Source organism: Adiantum capillus-veneris, chromosome 18 (assembly GCF_014529385.1).
Source record: "Adiantum capillus-veneris isolate H3 chromosome 18, ASM1452938v2, whole genome shotgun sequence".
Taxonomy (NCBI): Eukaryota; Viridiplantae; Streptophyta; class Polypodiopsida; order Polypodiales; family Pteridaceae; genus Adiantum; species Adiantum capillus-veneris.
In genome coordinates, this window is record NC_140948.1 from 154,447,339 (window position 1) to 154,470,646 (window position 23,308).

Sequence of the window (23,308 nt, forward strand, 5' to 3'; positions counted from 1 at the left end):
GGGCTGTTAACAACGCCGTCACTTGGATCATCTGCTAACTAGGAGTTTAAGCTCCCGTTTATAGGATTAACCGGGCCGTTAACGACACCGGACTTAACAGAATGATTAATCAAACATTAGCTGATGACGGTGATGGAAACTCCCTCATGTCGCTTTATCTGGTTTGAGTTCCCTTAGATTCAGCAAGCTTCAATTCTATTCAATGCCTCAGTTTTCCTGCTTTTGTTACTGTCAATTATTATGCAGCTTTCTGCTTATTATGCTTTGCACTGGCTTAATTTCCGCTCACAGGCTTTAACCTTCTCCTGCTCATCAATTGCTAGCCGGAACTTTATTCCTTGCTTGGTCGATACCCTTGTAAGAGAGATTATCCTCTCTCCTTGCTTCAGTTTCCCGCTCTACTTTCATTCGATGAGCGTATTCTGCGTAACTTAAATTCCTCAGTTTGGTTGCCCTAATTCTTTCTCCTTTCTTAACTCACTTGAGAGAGAGAGATAGCCTTGCTCGGTCATCAGAGCTCTACTTCGAGAGCCTTCCTTCGAGTCTTTCTTTGAGCCTTGCTTCAGTCTTCACCAAGCTCGACCTTACCTCCTCCTTGGTTTGTGCCCTCGAGGTCTTCGCCTCCTTTTCTTCGCCCTTCAATACGAGAGAGAGAGAGAACGAGAGGGGTGGCAAGCCCCCCCTTGAGGTCGAGAGCCTTCCCCTCTCTTGCTTCGTTTCCTTTACGCTACAGGGCCTTCCTTTGTTCTCGTTGGCTTTCAATAACCTCATGCAAAAGAATCCCCTATTAATAGCGTGCCTTCTTTTTGCAATGGTGCCGGCGTCACAAACGTGGTGTGGGAACGTCTCTGATGATGTGGCAGACGACAGTTAGACGATCACCAAAACCGCCGGAATTGGGGCCAAAAGGCTGCGCCTAGGCTTGTTCACCAACTCCCGCTTCATCGTCGAGCTCGACCGAGCATCACCCCGGCCAGCGCGATCGCTTCCTTCTCCTCCTGCTGTGCCGCTCGCTACCTCAGGCTACGCCTTTCCTTTTTCCACCTTTTGTTCACACTCAATAAAACCCTCAAGTGGGCGGCCTTTCACTGAGCCTTTGGGCGGGCGGCCGACTTAATGCCCTTGTAGGGCACCACATTTGGTATACATTTCGGCCAAGCTACATGCACTCAATGCACTCCATGAGTCGTCATTTCGAACAATGAGCTCATCAACATCTTTTTGTGCTTTCGTAACTAATGGCACACATAACCACATTTGGCACGCATATGATGCTTCCGTAAAGGCGCCACTCTTTACATTATCGGGCAAGGGAAGACTCTCAAGAAAGAAAAAGGTCATCACCCAGAAGAGGCATGGTAGCTTCTTGTGAATTCTAATGCTCATAATAACATTGCACAATAGTGCCAAAAGTTGCCCAGTTTAGTCGCGTCGGCAATTGACACCGACCTTAATCCTAGATTATCCGATCAACCTGGACTGTATCTGACGAGCCGTAAATTCCTTTAGACGTCTTGAATTGCATAGAACGCATACAAAATCCGTAGGGCTGTAAAATTCCCAGATGGCACACTGCCCAAGCCGACTTGACTGGCTCGGAGCCGGCCCTCGGTGAATATTTAACGGCTCATAGCTTGGCAACCGTAACTCGGATCTCGTTGACTTGAAAAGACCGACGCGCTCCACAAAGTAAGCACTTCAGGTCCATGCATTCACTTCATTTCTGTCACCTCAGCTGCAGTTGCCCCATCCGGTACGGATCTGCAATCGACTTAAACTTCAAACTGCCATAACTTCTTCACCGTAGCTCCAATTGACGAGCCGTAAAGACAGCTCGATAGAGCACTTCAAGCACTGCAGTTCTAGATCATAATCTTCCATCTATGCTCACTTCAAGCATACTCATTTTTGGCATCATTAAGGCATCTGTTGGCCCTTTTAAGCCGCATCTGACATACATTAATCATTAAACTTGGCCTGTTATCAACCTTGATCATTGCTTAGTAAATGTGTGGGCTTCAAAGAAGCTTAGCTTGCATTTCTCTGCTCTTTTTCTCATCATGGTAGCGGAGCTGCACGACATCCACCCCCTTTGAACCTGCATAGCCTCCGGTCTGTGCCAATAGCACTTCAATATGCATCTGCTTTAGGTAGTTTAAGTTGTTTCCATGATCAGACTTACATTACTTGTAAACATACGGAAAAAAATGAAATAAGGCTTATACCCTATCATCAATGTTCTAGATTAATCATTAGATAGCTGTCCATAAAAAATCTCTGAATTATACCTGCCGTATCTTCAAAGCATTCAATTATGGATAACATGTTTAGTGAACCCCGCCAGACTCAAGTGCTCCAGTTAATGATGCACACGGCTTGACCATTAATCTCTCTTTAAGGAACCCTATCAAGCTCAAGTATGCCTTACTCTGTCCTCACACGGAATGTCCGTCAAGTCCTTTACTTCAAGTTCTGTTAGCAGAACCAACTCAATAGATGTGAAGATACTTCATCAATTATCCAAAGAAGTCAACTGGAAGCCAACCATGTGATCTTATTAACTGCATAACCGAAAACTCTTCTGACTTAGCATAGATCTAGAAATCAAAACCTTACATCTTGCAGCCTGCTACATCAGGCATCTGGTACCCTCGAAAACTGCAACTTGCACTTTAGTAGCCCCCGGGATCAAACGGAAAACTAATCATTTGCCCAACTGGGAGCATTCCTTTAAAAAAATTGCACCATCCTCCAGGATCATAGGGAATATAAAGTAACTGACAGCAATCATAGCTAGCATGATAACCTCCTGGGTCATAAGGTAGTGGATGATCATATTTCAAGTATATTGCATCTCCACAAACTATCTCATAGCATAGGAACAAAAAGTCCCAAATTCCCATCATAGCAGAACCCAGAGGCAAAATTAATTCAATCACTATGGTTTCCAAAATATCAATCTGCATTTGTGAGTCATTGAATGCCATCACTTCATTTGATACCACAAACGCTGCATGGCTAGATACTGTATTAGGCACAAACTCCTCTAGAGCCTCATCCAAAAGCATCATAAGCTCTTCATCATACGTTGTAGGATGTTCTTCACTACTTTTGTCACAAGAAGCTCGAAATTCCTCTACCACATCATCAAGCAGATCCATAAGCTCCATATCTTCCTCCTTGGAAGAACCACCGAGTTTGTGAGTATTATCACAGGAAACCTCATGGCTTGTTGCATACATAGGCATGAATTGTTCTGGCAGCTCCACACTCCCATTCAAATATCTTTCCACTTTGATAGCACAAGTCTCAGCATGCATTACAAAGATAGCATCAATTTCTTTTTCCATAGCATCATCATAGCAAACCCTATAACCTGTAGCAATCATAGATTGATCATCATCCATCACCCCCTCTGAATATGCATCTCCATAATCATAATCTTTGTCTTGGTTCACATCAAATACATATGGTTGATCATCAAATACATCTACATCATCACCAGTGTCCTGAAATGCAGCCATAGACATGAAACCCTCTTGTATAGCATCATCCAAAACAATTGCTTTTGCATGTAATGCTACATAAGCATTCTACACCCAAAGAGCACTCCAAATGAGCATCCACATCACATATTGACTCAGACAAACATCTTTCTTGATCATTGCTAGCAACTATGCTTGTATGCAAACCATGTACTGGCTCTGAGAAACTTGCTTCTTTATTTATGTCACTTTGAGAGGATATGATTACATGCTTAGCATCCATAGAGTCATATCTGCTTTGGAATAAAGAAGACAATCCCAATCGAGCATAAACAATATCTAATATGAAATCATCATCTACATGCAATAATGTCTCGTCTTCCAGAAGACATGCATCAATAACAACTTCTAGCTTAGCATTTTCTTTGGCTTTACTTCTTGCATAAATATGCTCCCAGAATTCATCATAGTTGAGGATCTACATGTGATCCCCTTCACCTTTACTGAAGACAACCTTACTTCGTTTAGTAATCTCCTTTATTTCGCGATCTAGAATCCTTGAGCTTTTGTAAATGAATTACTCTGCAAAATACTCCCACCGTGTGGGATATGCTTCTTCCAGTTCTTGAACCTGCCTTTTAGAATCCGAGTTTACAGCCTCGTCAAAAGTTGTAATCATCCAATCTTCTGGAACATTTCGGCTCTTCATCTCAGCTTCGTAACATGCAATAAAACCTTTTGGATCATATCCCTGAAAAATATAATACTGCTCCCGAACAGCATCAAGTGCTAGCTCTACAACATCATCAATCTGCTTTTTTAACTGCATGGCTTTTGCTTCTAGCAGACATCCCTGAACTAATTTCATCATTTTAGGCAAATCTGCAACTGCTAGATTTTTATCAAATCCATTGGCACTGAAATAGTCAATAAACTGCTTTAATTGTTCTGTCATCTCCATCTTTACCTCCCACCCCGGCTCGTTTCGCGTTGAGTTCACCAAAGATGTCGGGGGATAAGTGTTCGCTACGTGAGCCGGGCAGGCGCCGGGCCTCTGGCTGTGGGAGGTGTGAAAGAGAGAGAACAAGAGACAATGACAGCTCTGCCAATCACCGCAATCATCAATTAATCGATTAATACATCTGAGTACAACTTAATCTTTAGCCAAGGCGGGCTGTTAACAACGCCGTCACTTGGATCATCTGCTAACTAGGAGTTTAAGCTCCCGTTTACAGGATTAACTTGGCCGTTAACGACACCGGACTTAACAGAATGATTAATCAAACATTAGCTGATGACGGTGATGGAAACTCCCTCATGTCGCTTTATCTGGTTTGAGTTCCCTTAGATTCAGCAAGCTTCAATTCTATTCAATGCCTCAGTTTTCCTGCTTTTGTTACTGTCAATTATTATGCAGCTTTCTGCTTATTATGCTTTGCACTGGCTTAATTTCCGCTCACAGGCTTTAACCTTCTCCTGCTCATCAATTGCTAGTCGGAACTTTATCCCTTGCTTGGTCGATACCCTTGTAAGAGAGATTATCCTCTCTCCTTGCTTCAGTTTCCCGCTCTACTTTCATTCGATGAGCGTATTCTGCGTAACTTAAATTCCTCAGTTTGGTTGCCCTATATCTTTCTCCTTTCTTAACTCACTTGAGAGAGAGAGATAGCCTTGCTCGGTCATCAGAGCTCTACTTCGAGAGCCTTCCTTCGAGTCTTTCTTTGAGCCTTGCTTCGGTCTTCACCAAGCTCGAGTTTACCTCCTCCTTGGCTTTGTGCCCTCGAGGTCTTCGCCTCCTTTTCTTCGCCCTTCAATACGAGAGAGAGAGAGAGAGAACGAGAGGGGTGGCAAGCCCCCCCTTGAGGTCGAGAGCCTTCCCCTCTCTTGATTCGTTTCCTTTACGCTACAGGGACATCCTTTGTTCTCATTGGCTTTCAATAACCTCATGCAAAAGAATCCCCTATTAATAGCGTGCCTTCTTTTTGCAATGGTGCCGGCGTCACAAACGTGGTGCGGGAACGTCTATGATGATGTGGCAGACGACAGTTAGACGATCACCAAAACCGCCGGAATTGGGGCCAAAAAACTGCGCCTAGGCTTGTTCACCAACTCCCGCTTCATCGTCGAGCTCGACCGAGCATCACCCCGGCCAGCGCGATCGCTTCCTTCTCCTCCTGCTGTGCCGCTCGCTACCTCAGGCTACGCCTTTCCTTTTTCCACCTTTTGTTCACACTCAATAAAACCCTCAAGTGGGCGGCCTTTCACTGAGCCTTTGGGCGGGCGGCCGACTTAATGCCCTTGTAGGGCACCACATTTGGTATACATTTCGGCCAAGCCACATGCACTCAATGCACTCCATGAGTCGTCATTTCGAACAATGAGCTCATCAACATCTTTTTGTGCTTTCGTAACTAATGGCACACATAACCACATTTGGCACGCATATGATGCTTCCGTAAAGGCGCCACTCTTTACATTATCGGGCAAGGGAAGACTCTCAAGAAAGCAAAAGGTCATCACCCAGAAGAGGCATGGTAGCTTCTTGTGAATTCTAATGCTCATAATAACATTGCACAATAGTGCCAAAAGTTGCCCAGTTTAGTCGCGTCGGCAATTGACACCGACCTTAATCCTAGATTATCCGATCAACCTGGACTGTATCTGACGAGCCGTAAATTCCTTTAGACGTCTTGAATTGCATAGAACGCATACAAAATCCGTAGGGCTGTAAAATTCCCAGATGGCACACTGCCCAAGCCGACTTGACTGGCTCGGAGCCGGCCCTCGGTGAATATTTCACGGCTCATAGCTTGGCAACCGTAACTCGGATCTCGTTCACTTGAAAAGACCGACGCGCTCCACAAAGTAAGCACTTCAGGTCCATGCATTCACTTCATTTTTGTCACCTCAGCTGCAGTTGCCCCATCCGGTACGGATCTGCAATCGACTTAAACTTCAAACTGCCATAACTTCTTCACCGTAGCTCCAATTGACGAGCCGTAAAGACAGCTCGATAGAGCACTTCAAGCACTGCAGTTCTAGATCATAATCTTCCATCTATGCTCACTTCAAGCATACTCATTTTTGGCATCATTAAGGCATCTGTTGGCCCTTTTAACCCGCATCTGACATACATTAATCATTAAACTTGGCCTGTTATCAACCTTGATCATTGCTTAGTAAATGTGTGGGCTTCAAAGAAGCTTAGCTTGCATTTCTCTGCCCTTTTTCTCATCATGGAAGCGGAGCTGCACGACATCCACCCCCTTTGAACCTGCATAGCCTCCGGTCTGTGCCAATAGCACTTCAATATGCATCTGCTTTAGGTAGTTTAAGTTGTTTCCATGATCAGACTTACATTACTTGTAAACATACGGAAAAAAATGAAATAAGGCTTATACCCTATCATCAATGTTCTAGATTAATCATTAGATAGCTGTCCATAAAAAATCTCTGAATTATACCTGCCGTATCTTCAAAGCATTCAATTATGGATAACATGTTTAGTGAACCCCGCCAGACTCAAGTGCTCCAGTTAATGATGCACACGGCTTGACCATTAATCTCTCTTTAAGGAACCCTATCAAGCTCAAGTATGCCTTACTCTGTCCTCACACGGAATGTCCGTCAAGTCCTTTACTTCAAGTTCTGTTAGCAGAACCAACTCAATAGATGTGAAGATACTACATCAATTATCCAAAGAAGTCAACTGGAAGCCAACCATGTGATCTTATTAACTGCATAACCGAAAACTCTTCTGACTTAGCATAGATCTAGAAATCAAAACCTTACATCTTGCAGCCTGCTACATCAGGCATCTGGTACCCTCGGAAACTGCAACTTGCACTTTAGTAGCCCCCGGGATCAAACGGAAAACTAATCATTTGCCCAACTGTGAGCATTCCTTTAAAAAAATTGCACCATCCTCCAGGATCATAGGGAATATAAAGTAACTGACAGCAATCATAGCTAGCATGATAATCTCCTGGGTCATAAGGTAGTGGATGATCATATTTCAAGTATATTGCATCTCCACAAACTTTCTCATAGCATAGAAACAAAAAGTCCCAAATTCCCATCATAGCAGAACCCAGAGGCAAAATTAATTCAATCACTATGGTTTCCAAAATATCAATCTGCATTTGTGAGTCATTGAATGCCATCACTTCATTTGATACCACAAACGCTGCATGGCTAGATACTGTATTAGGCACAAACTCCTCTAGAGCCTCATCCAAAAGCATCATAAGCTCTTCATCATACGTTGTAGGATGTTCTTCACTACTTTTGTCACAAGAAGCTCGAAATTCCTCTACCACATCATCAAGCAGATCCATAAGCTCCATATCTTCCTCCTTGGAAGAACCACCGAGTTTGTGAGTATTATCACAGGAAACCTCATGGCTTGTTGCATACATAGGCATGAATTGTTCTGGCAGCTCCACACTCCCATTCAAATATCTTTCCACTTTGATAGCACAAGTCTCAGCATGCATTACAAAGATAGCATCAATTTCTTTTTCCATAGCATCATCATAGCAAACCCTATAACCTGTAGCAATCATAGATTGATCATCATCCATCACCCCCTCTGAATATGCATCTCCATAATCATAATCTTTGTCTTGGTTCACATCAAATACATATGGTTGATCATCAAATACATCTACATCATCACCAGTGTCCTGAAATGCAGCCATAGACATGAAACCCTCTTGTATAGCATCATCCAAAACAATTGCTTTTGCATGTAATGCTACATAAGCATTCTACACCCAAAGAGCACTCCAAATGAGCATCCACATCACATATTGACTCAGACAAACATCTTTCTTGATCATTGCTAGCAACTATGCTTGTATGCAAACCATGTACTGGCTCTGAGAAACTTGCTTCTTTATTTATGTCACTTTGAGAGGATATGATTACATGCTTAGCATCCATAGAGTCATATCTGCTTTGGAATAAAGAAGACAATCCCAATCGAGCATAAACAATATCTAATATGAAATCATCATCTACATGCAATAATGTCTCGTCTTCCAGAAGACATGCATCAATAACAACTTCTAGCTTAGCATTTTCTTTGGCTTTACTTCTTGCATAAATATGCTCCCAGAATTCATCATAGTTGAGGATCTACATGTGATCCCCTTCACCTTTACTGAAGACAACCTTACTTCGTTTAGTAATCTCCTTTATTTCGCGATCTAGAATCCTTGAGCTTTTGTAAATGAATTACTCTGCAAAATACTCCCACCGTGTGGGATATGCTTCTTCCAGTTCTTGAACCTGCCTTTTAGAATCCGAGTTTACAGCCTCGTCAAAAGTTGTAATCATCCAATCTTCTGGAACATTTCGGCTCTTCATCTCAGCTTCGTAACATGCAATAAAACCTTTTGGATCATATCCCTGAAAAATATAATACTGCTCCCGAACAGCATCAAGTGCTAGCTCTACAACATCATCAATCTGCTTTTTTAACTGCATGGCTTTTGCTTCTAGCAGACATCCCTGAACTAATTTCATCATTTTAGGCAAATCTGCAACTGCTAGATTTTTATCAAATCCATTGGCACTGAAATAGTCAATAAACTGCTTTAATTGTTCTGTCATCTCCATCTTTACCTCCCACCCCGGCTCGTTTCGCGTTGAGTTCACCAAAGATGTCGGGGGATAAGTGTTCGCTACGTGAGCCGGGCAGGCGCCGGGCCTCTGGCTGTGGGAGGTGTGAAAGAGAGAGAACAAGAGACAATGACAGCTCTGCCAATCACCGCAATCATCAATTAATCGATTAATACATCTGAGTACAACTTAATCTTTAGCCAAGGCGGGCTGTTAACAACGCCGTCACTTGGATCATCTGCTAACTAGGAGTTTAAGCTCCCGTTTACAGGATTAACTTGGCCGTTAACGACACCGGACTTAACAGAATGATTAATCAAACATTAGCTGATGACGGTGATGGAAACTCCCTCATGTCGCTTTATCTGGTTTGAGTTCCCTTAGATTCAGCAAGCTTCAATTCTATTCAATGCCTCAGTTTTCCTGCTTTTGTTACTGTCAATTATTATGCAGCTTTCTGCTTATTATGCTTTGCACTGGCTTAATTTCCGCTCACAGGCTTTAACCTTCTCCTGCTCATCAATTGCTAGTCGGAACTTTATCCCTTGCTTGGTCGATACCCTTGTAAGAGAGATTATCCTCTCTCCTTGCTTCAGTTTCCCGCTCTACTTTCATTCGATGAGCGTATTCTGCGTAACTTAAATTCCTCAGTTTGGTTGCCCTATATCTTTCTCCTTTCTTAACTCACTTGAGAGAGAGAGATAGCCTTGCTCGGTCATCAGAGCTCTACTTCGAGAGCCTTCCTTCGAGTCTTTCTTTGAGCCTTGCTTCGGTCTTCACCAAGCTCGAGTTTACCTCCTCCTTGGCTTTGTGCCCTCGAGGTCTTCGCCTCCTTTTCTTCGCCCTTCAATACGAGAGAGAGAGAGAGAGAACGAGAGGGGTGGCAAGCCCCCCCTTGAGGTCGAGAGCCTTCCCCTCTCTTGATTCGTTTCCTTTACGCTACAGGGACATCCTTTGTTCTCATTGGCTTTCAATAACCTCATGCAAAAGAATCCCCTATTAATAGCGTGCCTTCTTTTTGCAATGGTGCCGGCGTCACAAACGTGGTGCGGGAACGTCTATGATGATGTGGCAGACGACAGTTAGACGATCACCAAAACCGCCGGAATTGGGGCCAAAAAACTGCGCCTAGGCTTGTTCACCAACTCCCGCTTCATCGTCGAGCTCGACCGAGCATCACCCCGGCCAGCGCGATCGCTTCCTTCTCCTCCTGCTGTGCCGCTCGCTACCTCAGGCTACGCCTTTCCTTTTTCCACCTTTTGTTCACACTCAATAAAACCCTCAAGTGGGCGGCCTTTCACTGAGCCTTTGGGCGGGCGGCCGACTTAATGCCCTTGTAGGGCACCACATTTGGTATACATTTCGGCCAAGCCACATGCACTCAATGCACTCCATGAGTCGTCATTTCGAACAATGAGCTCATCAACATCTTTTTGTGCTTTCGTAACTAATGGCACACATAACCACATTTGGCACGCATATGATGCTTCCGTAAAGGCGCCACTCTTTACATTATCGGGCAAGGGAAGACTCTCAAGAAAGCAAAAGGTCATCACCCAGAAGAGGCATGGTAGCTTCTTGTGAATTCTAATGCTCATAATAACATTGCACAATAGTGCCAAAAGTTGCCCAGTTTAGTCGCGTCGGCAATTGACACCGACCTTAATCCTAGATTATCCGATCAACCTGGACTGTATCTGACGAGCCGTAAATTCCTTTAGACGTCTTGAATTGCATAGAACGCATACAAAATCCGTAGGGCTGTAAAATTCCCAGATGGCACACTGCCCAAGCCGACTTGACTGGCTCGGAGCCGGCCCTCGGTGAATATTTCACGGCTCATAGCTTGGCAACCGTAACTCGGATCTCGTTCACTTGAAAAGACCGACGCGCTCCACAAAGTAAGCACTTCAGGTCCATGCATTCACTTCATTTTTGTCACCTCAGCTGCAGTTGCCCCATCCGGTACGGATCTGCAATCGACTTAAACTTCAAACTGCCATAACTTCTTCACCGTAGCTCCAATTGACGAGCCGTAAAGACAGCTCGATAGAGCACTTCAAGCACTGCAGTTCTAGATCATAATCTTCCATCTATGCTCACTTCAAGCATACTCATTTTTGGCATCATTAAGGCATCTGTTGGCCCTTTTAACCCGCATCTGACATACATTAATCATTAAACTTGGCCTGTTATCAACCTTGATCATTGCTTAGTAAATGTGTGGGCTTCAAAGAAGCTTAGCTTGCATTTCTCTGCCCTTTTTCTCATCATGGAAGCGGAGCTGCACGACATCCACCCCCTTTGAACCTGCATAGCCTCCGGTCTGTGCCAATAGCACTTCAATATGCATCTGCTTTAGGTAGTTTAAGTTGTTTCCATGATCAGACTTACATTACTTGTAAACATACGGAAAAAAATGAAATAAGGCTTATACCCTATCATCAATGTTCTAGATTAATCATTAGATAGCTGTCCATAAAAAATCTCTGAATTATACCTGCCGTATCTTCAAAGCATTCAATTATGGATAACATGTTTAGTGAACCCCGCCAGACTCAAGTGCTCCAGTTAATGATGCACACGGCTTGACCATTAATCTCTCTTTAAGGAACCCTATCAAGCTCAAGTATGCCTTACTCTGTCCTCACACGGAATGTCCGTCAAGTCCTTTACTTCAAGTTCTGTTAGCAGAACCAACTCAATAGATGTGAAGATACTACATCAATTATCCAAAGAAGTCAACTGGAAGCCAACCATGTGATCTTATTAACTGCATAACCGAAAACTCTTCTGACTTAGCATAGATCTAGAAATCAAAACCTTACATCTTGCAGCCTGCTACATCAGGCATCTGGTACCCTCGGAAACTGCAACTTGCACTTTAGTAGCCCCCGGGATCAAACGGAAAACTAATCATTTGCCCAACTGTGAGCATTCCTTTAAAAAAATTGCACCATCCTCCAGGATCATAGGGAATATAAAGTAACTGACAGCAATCATAGCTAGCATGATAATCTCCTGGGTCATAAGGTAGTGGATGATCATATTTCAAGTATATTGCATCTCCACAAACTTTCTCATAGCATAGAAACAAAAAGTCCCAAATTCCCATCATAGCAGAACCCAGAGGCAAAATTAATTCAATCACTATGGTTTCCAAAATATCAATCTGCATTTGTGAGTCATTGAATGCCATCACTTCATTTGATACCACAAACGCTGCATGGCTAGATACTGTATTAGGCACAAACTCCTCTAGAGCCTCATCCAAAAGCATCATAAGCTCTTCATCATACGTTGTAGGATGTTCTTCACTACTTTTGTCACAAGAAGCTCGAAATTCCTCTACCACATCATCAAGCAGATCCATAAGCTCCATATCTTCCTCCTTGGAAGAACCACCGAGTTTGTGAGTATTATCACAGGAAACCTCATGGCTTGTTGCATACATAGGCATGAATTGTTCTGGCAGCTCCACACTCCCATTCAAATATCTTTCCACTTTGATAGCACAAGTCTCAGCATGCATTACAAAGATAGCATCAATTTCTTTTTCCATAGCATCATCATAGCAAACCCTATAACCTGTAGCAATCATAGATTGATCATCATCCATCACCCCCTCTGAATATGCATCTCCATAATCATAATCTTTGTCTTGGTTCACATCAAATACATATGGTTGATCATCAAATACATCTACATCATCACCAGTGTCCTGAAATGCAGCCATAGACATGAAACCCTCTTGTATAGCATCATCCAAAACAATTGCTTTTGCATGTAATGCTACATAAGCATTCTACACCCAAAGAGCACTCCAAATGAGCATCCACATCACATATTGACTCAGACAAACATCTTTCTTGATCATTGCTAGCAACTATGCTTGTATGCAAACCATGTACTGGCTCTGAGAAACTTGCTTCTTTATTTATGTCACTTTGAGAGGATATGATTACATGCTTAGCATCCATAGAGTCATATCTGCTTTGGAATAAAGAAGACAATCCCAATCGAGCATAAACAATATCTAATATGAAATCATCATCTACATGCAATAATGTCTCGTCTTCCAGAAGACATGCATCAATAACAACTTCTAGCTTAGCATTTTCTTTGGCTTTACTTCTTGCATAAATATGCTCCCAGAATTCATCATAGTTGAGGATCTACATGTGATCCCCTTCACCTTTACTGAAGACAACCTTACTTCGTTTAGTAATCTCCTTTATTTCGCGATCTAGAATCCTTGAGCTTTTGTAAATGAATTACTCTGCAAAATACTCCCACCGTGTGGGATATGCTTCTTCCAGTTCTTGAACCTGCCTTTTAGAATCCGAGTTTACAGCCTCGTCAAAAGCTGTAATCATCCAATCTTCTGGAACATTTCGGCTCTTCATCTCAGCTTCGTAACATGCAATAAAACCTTTTGGATCATATCCCTGAAAAATATAATACTGCTCCCGAACAGCATCAAGTGCTAGCTCTACAACATCATCAATCTGCTTTTTTAACTGCACGGCTTTTGCTTCTAGCAGACATCCCTGAACTAATTCCATCATTTTAGGCAAATCTGCAACTGCTAGATTTTTATCAAATCCATTGGCACTGAAATAGTCAATAAACTGCTTTAATTGTTCTGTCATCTCCATCTTTACCTCCCACCCCGGCTCGTTTCGCGTTGAGTTCACCAAAGATGTCGGGGGATATGTGTTCGCTACGTGAGCCGGGCAGGCGCCGGGCCTCTGGCTGTGGGAGGTGTGAAAGAGAGAGAACAAGAGACAATGACAGCTCTGCCAATCACCGCAATCATCAATTAATCAATTAATACATCTGAGTACAACTTAATCTTTAGCCAAGGCGGGCTGTTAACAACGCCGTCACTTGGATCATCTGCTAACTAGGAGTTTAAGCTCCCGTTTACAGGATTAACTTGGCCGTTAACGACACCGGACTTAACAGAATGATTAATCAAACATTAGCTGATGACGGTGATGGAAACTCCCTCATGTCGCTTTATCTGGTTTGAGTTCCCTTAGATTCAGCAAGCTTCAATTCTATTCAATGCCTCAGTTTTCCTGCTTTAGTTACTGTCAATTATTATGCAGCTTTCTGCTTATTATGCTTTGCACTGGCTTAATTTCCGCTCACAGGCTTTAACCTTCTCCTGCTCATCAATTGCTAGTCGGAACTTTATCCCTTGGTCGATACCCTTGTAAGAGAGATTATCCTCTCTCCTTGCTTCAGTTTCCCGCTCTACTTTCATTCGATGAGCGTATTCTGCGTAACTTAAATTCCTCAGTTTGGTTGCCCTATATCTTTCTCCTTTCTTAACTCACTTGAGAGAGAGAGATAGCCTTGCTCGGTCATCAGAGCTCTACTTCGAGAGCCTTCCTTCGAGTCTTTCTTTGAGCCTTGCTTCGGTCTTCACCAAGCTCGAGTTTACCTCCTCCTTGGCTTTGTGCCCTCGAGGTCTTCGCCTCCTTTTCTTCGCCCTTCAATACGAGAGAGAGAGAGAGAACGAGAGGGGTGGCAAGCCCCCCCTTGAGGTCGAGAGCCTTCCCCTCTCTTGATTCGTTTCCTTTACGCTACAGGGACTTCCTTTGTTCTCGTTGGCTTTCAATAACCTCATGCAAAAGAATCCCCTATTAATAGCGTGGATTCTTTTTGCAATGGTGCCGGCGTCACAAACGTGGTGCGGGAACGTCTATGATGATGTGGCAGACGACAGTTAGACGATCACCAAAACCGCCGGAATTGGGGCCAAAAAACTGCGCCTAGGCTTGTTCACCAACTCCCGCTTCATCGTCGAGCTCGACCGAGCATCACCCCGGCCAGCGCGATCGCTTCCTTCTCCTCCTGCTGTGCCGCTCGCTACCTCAGGCTACGCCTTTCCTTTTTCCACCTTTTGTTCACACTCAATAAAACCCTCAAGTGGGCGGCCTTTCACTGAGCCTTTGGGCGGGCGGCCGACTTAATGCCCTTGTAGGGCACCACATTTGGTATACATTTCGGCCAAGCCACATGCACTCAATGCACTCCATGAGTCGTCATTTCGAACAATGAGCTCATCAACATCTTTTTGTGCTTTCGTAACTAATGGCACACATAACCACATTTGGCACGCATATGATGCTTCCGTAAAGGCGCCACTCTTTACATTATCGGGCAAGGGAAGACTCTCAAGAAAGCAAAAGGTCATCACCCAGAAGAGGCATGGTAGCTTCTTGTGAATTCTAATGCTCATAATAACATTGCACAATAGTGCCAAAAGTTGCCCAGTTTAGTCGCGTCGGCAATTGACACCGACCTTAATCCTAGATTATCCGATCAACCTGGACTGTATCTGACGAGCCGTAAATTCCTTTAGACGTCTTGAATTGCATAGAACGCATACAAAATCCGTAGGGCTGTAAAATTCCCAGATGGCACACTGCCCAAGCCGACTTGACTGGCTCGGAGCCGGCCCTCGGTGAATATTTCACGGCTCATAGCTTGGCAACCGTAACTCGGATCTCGTTCACTTGAAAAGACCGACGCGCTCCACAAAGTAAGCACTTCAGGTCCATGCATTCACTTCATTTTTGTCACCTCAGCTGCAGTTGCCCCATCCGGTACGGATCTGCAATCGACTTAAACTTCAAACTGCCATAACTTCTTCACCGTAGCTCCAATTGACGAGCCGTAAAGACAGCTCGATAGAGCACTTCAAGCACTGCAGTTCTAGATCATAATCTTCCATCTATGCTCACTTCAAGCATACTCATTTTTGGCATCATTAAGGCATTTGTTGGCCCTTTTAAGCCGCATATGACATAAATTAATCATTAAACTTGGCCTTCTATCAAGCCTTGATCACTGCTCAGTAAATGTGTAGGCTTCAAAGAAGCTTAGCTTGCATTTCTCTGCTCTTTTTCTCATCATGGTAGCGGAGCTGCACGACACTGCAGCGTTCTGAAATGCACTGCCCTTCCTAGCATTGTTCCCCCCCCTCTCCACGATGGCTCTATCTTGAATGTGTTGCAGCATTTGAAAATGTTGATGGCAGGTTTGTCCTTGATTGGCTTTGGGAAGTGTGAAAACCATAGTTGAGGAGGGGCTTGGAAGATGGTACAGACTTAGATCGACTTGGGACTAGTGCCTCCTTTGGAGGCGAGGATCTTAGAGGCCAAGAGAGGGGCATCTACGATGACTTGAAAGAGATCTTGAAGGTGTTTTTGGAGCAGCTTGGAAGAGGCGAGGAGATTGGAGATTATTTTGAGATGATGCCATCTAGTTAGCGGCCGATGGCATCGGCACAATTCTTAAGGAAAGGAGAAAATTGTTTGGCTCAATATTGTGAAGCTAGAAGCAAATGCCCGAGTTCGCTAGAGGACAAAGGAAAAGGTCAGCTTGTCAAGGATGGCAGTAGCGGTACTCAGCTAGCTGCCTTGGTACCCACAGGGTACGACCACAATTGTTGTAAATGTGACACGACGCTTTGTTTGGCTCGCGAGTTTGAGGACAAAGACAAAAGCAGAATCCTCAGGGTGGGTCACTTAATAATAATGTGACTACCACGTGAATGAAGTAGAAGGGGTTATTAAATTTTATATTTTCTCACATTTTCACATACAGGAAGGGTACCATAAAATGGAATTAAAAAAAAATTATAGATTGAATAGGAAAAGGATGTATTTTACAAGTCAAAAATTCACAGAGGAGTTTCAAAAATAGTCCTTGAATGCACGTGATATAAACAATTTACACATAGTGATCCCCCCCAAGGCAGGAACTCACATGAAGATAAAGATAAAGGCAAGTTGGATAGAGATTATGGTCATAAAGATTTGACAAAGGAGATCGGCATGAAACATGTGACGGCACTTGCGCTTTGACAAGAAATCTGACATTGAGGAATTGGAAAAAGAATTATAGATTGAATAGGAAAAGGGTGTATTTTACTAGTAAAAAATTTCACAGATAAAGAGTTTTAAAAATAGTCCTTGAATGCACGTGATATAAACAATTTACACATATTGAGACCCCCCTGAGGCAGGAACTCACATGAAGATAAAAATAAAGACAAGTTGTGGCATGGCACATCTAGCGATAGCCACCTCGATGTCAGATTTCTAGTCAAAGCGCAAGTTCCGCCACTAGCTTCAGCCAGAGAGAGGCTTGTGAGTGGCAGAGACGGGCAAACAATGCTCCCTATAATTAGTTTGGACCCTTGTGTTGGAGTTCAAGTTATCGGTGTTTGGACCCGTAGGTCGGAGTTCAAGGCACATACATCTAACAAGGAACCAATCAAACGTATCTAAAACACTCTGGATGAGTGCACCAATCCATTGTTGTTGGCCGGATCACGGATAGGATGTGTTCCAGAGTTCATTATCTTGGAGCATTATATTTTGGATGTGATGTGTTCACCATTCACAAATGGGGATTCTTGGACGTAGTGTGATCTACAATCAATTTTTTTACAAAGTCAATTGATGCTCAAGATGGCATCATTCTTAGGTAAAAAGTTAAGGGTAGCAAAACCGAGGTGTATCTAGTAGTCCAAGGCCTGATACCGGGGTGTCCATGTACCTAGCTTCTTCATCGACTTGGTGTCACTATTGATGTCCACTATGAGTTGCAAAGAGGGTGCTAGAGTTTTGACATCTCAAGTGAGTTGCCCAATGTGATCCCATTATTTAGTTTGGCTTTTAGGTATTTATTTTACTTATTTGTCAAAGTCTGGGTAGGGCAATTTACTGAGGTTGCTATATAAGACACCCCTTGCCTCCATTGTGTACATTCCTAGGTCAATTTTCTCAATAAAAAAAGGTAGCTTCTATAATATTTAGTGTTCTCCTGATTTTCTCTTCTCCCTATTTTCAAATGGAGGTGTGACCTTTTCTCATCTCCCCCCCTACGCGCCCTACTCACGGGGGTTCGGCAGGCTCTTATATGAGCACACTATTGCTCTAACAAAGTGAAACCTTTAATGTGGTTGGGTTCAGATGGCACGACGGCAAAGAAAGAAAGAGGGGTTTTTAGCTAGAGCGGCAAGAAAAGCTTGGATGAAAAAGAAAAACACCTCTCCGGACCCACAAAAAGCCTTGGCGACCCCCTTCCCCCCCTCCTTCAGCAATGGAGTTTGTCCTCCTTGCTTGCATGAAAAGTGAGCGAAGCTTCAAAGGCTGATTTACAGCCAATATGGGCTAATTGCGAGTGGTATGAGAGGCTCTTTGCACGAGCTAGCTACCACATTGTGTGAAAACGAGCAGGGCAACAGAATTTGCAGGCAAGCGGATTGCCTCTGCCTCTGTCTGAACCCACCCTCTCACAAATGCCTCATCTACCCCCACAATGGTTAGGGTGTGGATTAGGTGCAATACGATATCTCGATTCCCCCTCAACACTATATCACAATTGCATCGTAAAATGGGATCAAGCGTGGAGGCAAAAATGAGGGTGCGCGTAGATCATGGGATGGTGCGATAATAATCGCATGCGGGCGTAGTACGTGGCTTTCTAGGGGGAGGTCATGAGTTCAAGACGAGGCATGTGAAATGACGTGGATTTTTATGCGTTTCCCATATTGACCTTTAGCCTCGAATTTACAAACATGGATCGAGACGGCCCCGACCGGGTAGGGTGGTAGGTGTGTGGCGATTGTTTCTAGAGAGAACTACCAAAATACCCCTCTAATTTTATGTCTAAAACTAATGAAGCAATTCATCTCCAAAGCCTACATACCAACTCAACGTCCAGTTTTAGCATCTTGTATTGATAGGCAAATGTATGAAGGGCATTTAGAGAATTTATGACAAAATATTGGGAATCTTTGAAATTTGAGGGCTATTTTGGGAATTTCCGCAAATTAGAGTCCCTTGTTTGCTTTTCGCGTGCTTTAATTTAATAGCCGTTACGTTTTCTGGCTACACAAACCCTCGTTTCAGCTCGGGCATTTCTTCATTTCCTCAACAAACATTCGACGAAGCAGAAAGCAGACGCCAAGCTAGCCATGGGCACATCTGGTGATGCAGAAGGGCCGGACTGCTGCGAGATGGTGAAGCAGGACTTAGGGCTGGAGACCGTGAAGCAGCTCGGTTGGGGAGGGCAGGGCTTGGTTTTACTCTGCCGCGACCCTGCGTCTGGCAATCGCTTTGCCTGCAAGGTGCTGGCCTCCCATCGTGAGCGCCAGCACAAAATCCTCCTCACATCGTCGTCATCATCATCGACTTTGCCGAAGAAGTCTGAAAAGAGGAAGCTTAAGATGAGGCCCAAGGAAGCCGTTGAGAATGCAAACTTGTTGCGGGAGGCAGAGCTTCTTCACCACCTTCGCGGCTTGCCTGGCATCCTGCCCCTCATCACCAAGGTCGAGGGCGATGACGGGTGCGTCCATTTATTTACCCCCTTCTGCGACGCGGGCGACCTCCTCGACAGACTCGACGCATGCCCGATCCTCCATGAAAGGGAGGCTGCCCACGTTGTGGCGAGCCTGGCCCGAGCCCTCATCTCGTGCCATGCTCGGGGCGTCGTCCACCGCGACATTAAGCCTGGGAATGTGCTTTTTCGTAGGTATGAGGCCACCAAAATGCAAATGCAGAGTATAAGTGCACAAGAATACATGAATTCTAGTTTGCAGACTAATTCTATACTTAGTACTAAACTAGCTGCTGCAGGTGCACCAGGACTATATTCATTAGAGCTACATGAGGTGTTGCTGGCAGACTTTGGGCATGCTGCGAGGGTGGAGCATCCCCGGCAGAGGCTTGATGACCCCCATGTTGGAACCTCGACCTTCCGCGCGCCGGAGCTCATCCAAGGACGCTACGACCATCGCGTAGATATCTGGAGCCTCGGGGTCCTCCTCTACCTCATGCTCACTGACACCATGCCCTTCATCCAGCACCTTGCTCACGATGCCTCCGACAAAGACATCCATGCTGCCATCCTCTCCAACAAGCTCTCTCTGGATGGGTCCATCGTTGCTGCCTCAGCTCAGGACCTCCTCAGAGGCATGCTTTGCAAGGACCCCCAACATCGCATCACCCTCCAGCAAGTCTTGCATCATCCCTGGGTTGTCCTCAACATCTCGAACTGTTTCCAGAAGACCCTGAACCATGTCGTCGAGATGAGCCCTACTCCAAGTGCTGGCATCAAAATTCTCACTGCTGCTGGCCGTCCTGTATCAGCTCAAGCAGCTGACGTAGCTGTGCAGCCCAAGGCATCGAAGAAAGAACCTGTAATTCCTGGTATCCCAAACCACAATATTGTTGAGAAGAGCACTAGTATGCGAAATGCAGGTGGAAAAAATATGCACACCGTGTGGAGGACATCTGGGCATCGATCTGCATCGGCTCAAGTTGCGCAACCCAAGGTAAAGAAAGAGCCAGCTGTAGTCTCCAACACTACGAACCATATTCATACATGCGCGGCGCGGCCAGCAGTAGGATCTCCATCCTCCACCATGAATGCCATGCCTCTCGGCAGCCTCACACCAGCAGTAGCAGTGGGGCGGAATATCTCATGTATGCCGGGAAACAGTAGTAGCATTGCAAACGACGATGAGGTGGACGATGAGTTTCCCAGGTTTACGAGGGTAAAGCGACAACAAGTTCAAGTGCCATCAGCTGCATGCCATCAGCAGCATTGGCGAGTCGAGGAGGCTCATCAAAAAAGGCCAGCAGGCCACATACCCATGACCAGAAATTATACCTATGGAGCACCTCCTCCTTGCATCTGCTAACATTAACTGAAGCAGGAGCTAATCAGATAGGCTGATATATTTGAATTGGTGCATCCTGAAGAAGGTGAGAGAAGCAATATATTAAAGCTTTTAACATTTAGTGCAGCGGTACTACGGATACCGGTTGTTAAACGTACTACTTGTAACTCCGCAACTGAAGACATCTCGTCTCAGATAATTTTGGACTACTTGTAGGGCTTTGAAGCTACAGGATCATTGAAAGATCCAAAACTGGTATAAATCCGTGTGCATTCAATCTGACTTTCCGATGTGTTTCTCTGTCAATTAATTACTGCTTCACTGATCTAAATATATTAATTACATTGCAAACTGTTCAGAGTGCAGCTTGTTGATATACTCTGCAAACATTTTGTGTTAGTTGTCAGCTTATTGGTGAAAAACTTCAAATTAGATCTCTTTTATTAAAAAAAGGCATGGCATATAAGGTACGTATTGCATGAATAAAGGAGCAATTTTTTTATCAAGGGCATTCTCAAAATACAGCGGTGCCCAGCGGGGGAGAGTATTTTTACCTACATGCATACATGCTTTTCTTATCTGATATAATATTGCCTGGCAATTGATCAGTAATCATCATCATGTGATGCCTTGCCCATTGATTATATTTTCTGCTTAAAAGATGCCTGCGTTCCCCCCACCACATTTGGAATACCTACGACACCTTTCTCTTGCATGCTTTCACCACATTGATTTTAAAGGCCCCCTTTGCATCGGTGTTCGCAAAGGTTCTGGAACTTGGAAGGATTCAACATCCTTTCTCCACCACACATGATATATCATTCCACTATATGAGACGTAACTCTCCTCTAGGTATTGCCTGTCTCAACGCCCCCTCCTACTTTGCATGCCGCAAATATTCTTTGTGCTACACACTCTTTACACACGTGTGCACACAACCTTGCACTCCTAACAGAAGAAATAGAAAAGGCAGGTGAGAGTGCTCATATTGTAGACTCGAGTCCTTCCACCCTCACTTGTACTTTCTCATGTGATTGCTCTTGGAAAACGATCTTCAAATGCAAGCCCACCTACTTCCACACAGCCCTATACAAAGTTTGAAGTCACAAAATTGCACACAAGAGAGTGCCTATTTGTTTAGAAGTTCTTGTCCTCTCTCTCTCTCTCTCAAACAAATGTCATATTTACAGGCTGCCACATCTTGCTAAGGATAAGATATCACTTAACTTGCAGTGCCTTATCGACTACTAGTTTGCGCAACCTGCCTATCGGCGGGTCTCGCTCGCTCTTACTATGACACAAATCCAATTAATTTAATGATACTTGTTTACATGCTCTCAAATGCAGGTTTCTTTCACTCCATGTTTGATGAGAGAGAGAGAGAGAGAGAAGATTAATGTGCATTTGTGTCGTGCATCTCACTTATGCTTGCAAACAATTCATACGGATTGTCCTTTCTCCCTCTACCTTCAATGAGAGAGAGAGAGAGAGAGAGAGAGAGAGAGAGAGAGAGAGAGAGATTACACAAAAGCACATCAATAAAGAGAGAGATTTCAAACCAAAAAAGATTTTGTGACTTTTCAATCATAAAGATTTCAAAATTACATCATTGCCAAAAAGGCTCTGGAATATATCTACATAACACTCTTAGTCGCGGTATTTCAACAGGATCTTTGAACTTCATTTGCTTTGAGATTATCACACTCAATCTCAATGGACATAGACCTTGCTCTGAGCTCACTGAGTCTTTGCATCACTTCATCCCAATCATTGGCTTGTGGCTGTAAATCCATTGTATCTGTGGCCATTTCCTTCCACCAATCAAAGGCTCAACATATATTCTTTGGGCCTAGTGCTAGACAACTCAAAAGCTGTATTAGCTGCCTCTTCTCGAGGGTATCCAGCAGCTAGTAGATCAAGGAATATTCTATAGTTTTTTTCTTTTGGATCTGGCTTCTCATCTTTTGGTTCAATTTATGGACTTTGCTCTTTCTCTTTGTTCTTCTCTTCCTTGGAGTCTTGCTGCCCATCAGATTTGTTCAATGTTGTTGGGGTTGAGGAGGACTAGGAGGAGGTGGTGATGGTGGAGGGCTGGATTCTCGGCTTGATGGTGGGGTTGGTTGCTTCTTCTTGAAGTCCGGATCAGCCTTTGTTTTCCTCTCTCTTTCTTGCCCTTCCTACTCTTCTAGCAGCTGCCATCTCACATCATCAACTTCTTCTTCGGTAAAAGGTATGTTTGGGATATTCTCAGGTGTAGCATCTAAGATCTCGAAATTCTTTATATAATCTTCAAAGCGATCCCTTTGAGTTCTTCGAGAAGATCCAGACATAGCCTCAAGTGAGGGCTTCCATAATTTTCTCAGATCCCCTTTTAGCATCCTCTCAGCTCTGAAACTCTCCATTAGTCTTTCCAGCCTTGCTGCTTTCTGTGACTTTGTTTCCTTTATTGGCACCTGTAGAGTTTCTTTATTCCCCTTCTTGGGCTGTG

The 23,308-nt window shown here is 44.1% G+C and overlaps 1 protein-coding gene and 3 pseudogenes across 2 annotated transcripts; 1 reads left to right on the forward strand and 3 right to left on the reverse strand.

Annotated features, from left to right (window-relative positions):
* Positions 1–3,222: 3,222 nt before the first annotated feature.
* Positions 3,223–3,768, reverse strand: LOC147436667 (uncharacterized; annotated as a pseudogene).
* Positions 3,769–7,883: 4,115 nt separating this feature from the next.
* On the reverse strand, positions 7,884–8,429 carry LOC147436668 (uncharacterized; annotated as a pseudogene).
* A 4,115-nt stretch (positions 8,430–12,544) lies between these two features.
* On the reverse strand, positions 12,545–13,090 carry LOC147436669 (uncharacterized; annotated as a pseudogene).
* Positions 13,091–19,477: 6,387 nt separating this feature from the next.
* On the forward strand, positions 19,478–21,135 carry LOC147436670 (uncharacterized). Of its 2 annotated transcripts, none has more exons than XM_086488210.1 (2): positions 19,478–19,670; positions 19,775–21,135. In XM_086488210.1, exons 1-2 carry the CDS (start codon positions 19,478–19,480, stop codon positions 20,839–20,841), a joined length of 1,260 nt encoding a protein of 419 aa, XP_086344336.1. In that variant the 3' UTR covers positions 20,842–21,135. The 2 variants fall into 2 exon arrangements, with proteins under 2 accessions (XP_086344336.1, XP_086344337.1); XM_086488211.1 differs by having other exon boundaries at positions 19,560–19,670; positions 19,784–21,135.
* Positions 21,136–23,308: the final 2,173 nt, after the last annotated feature.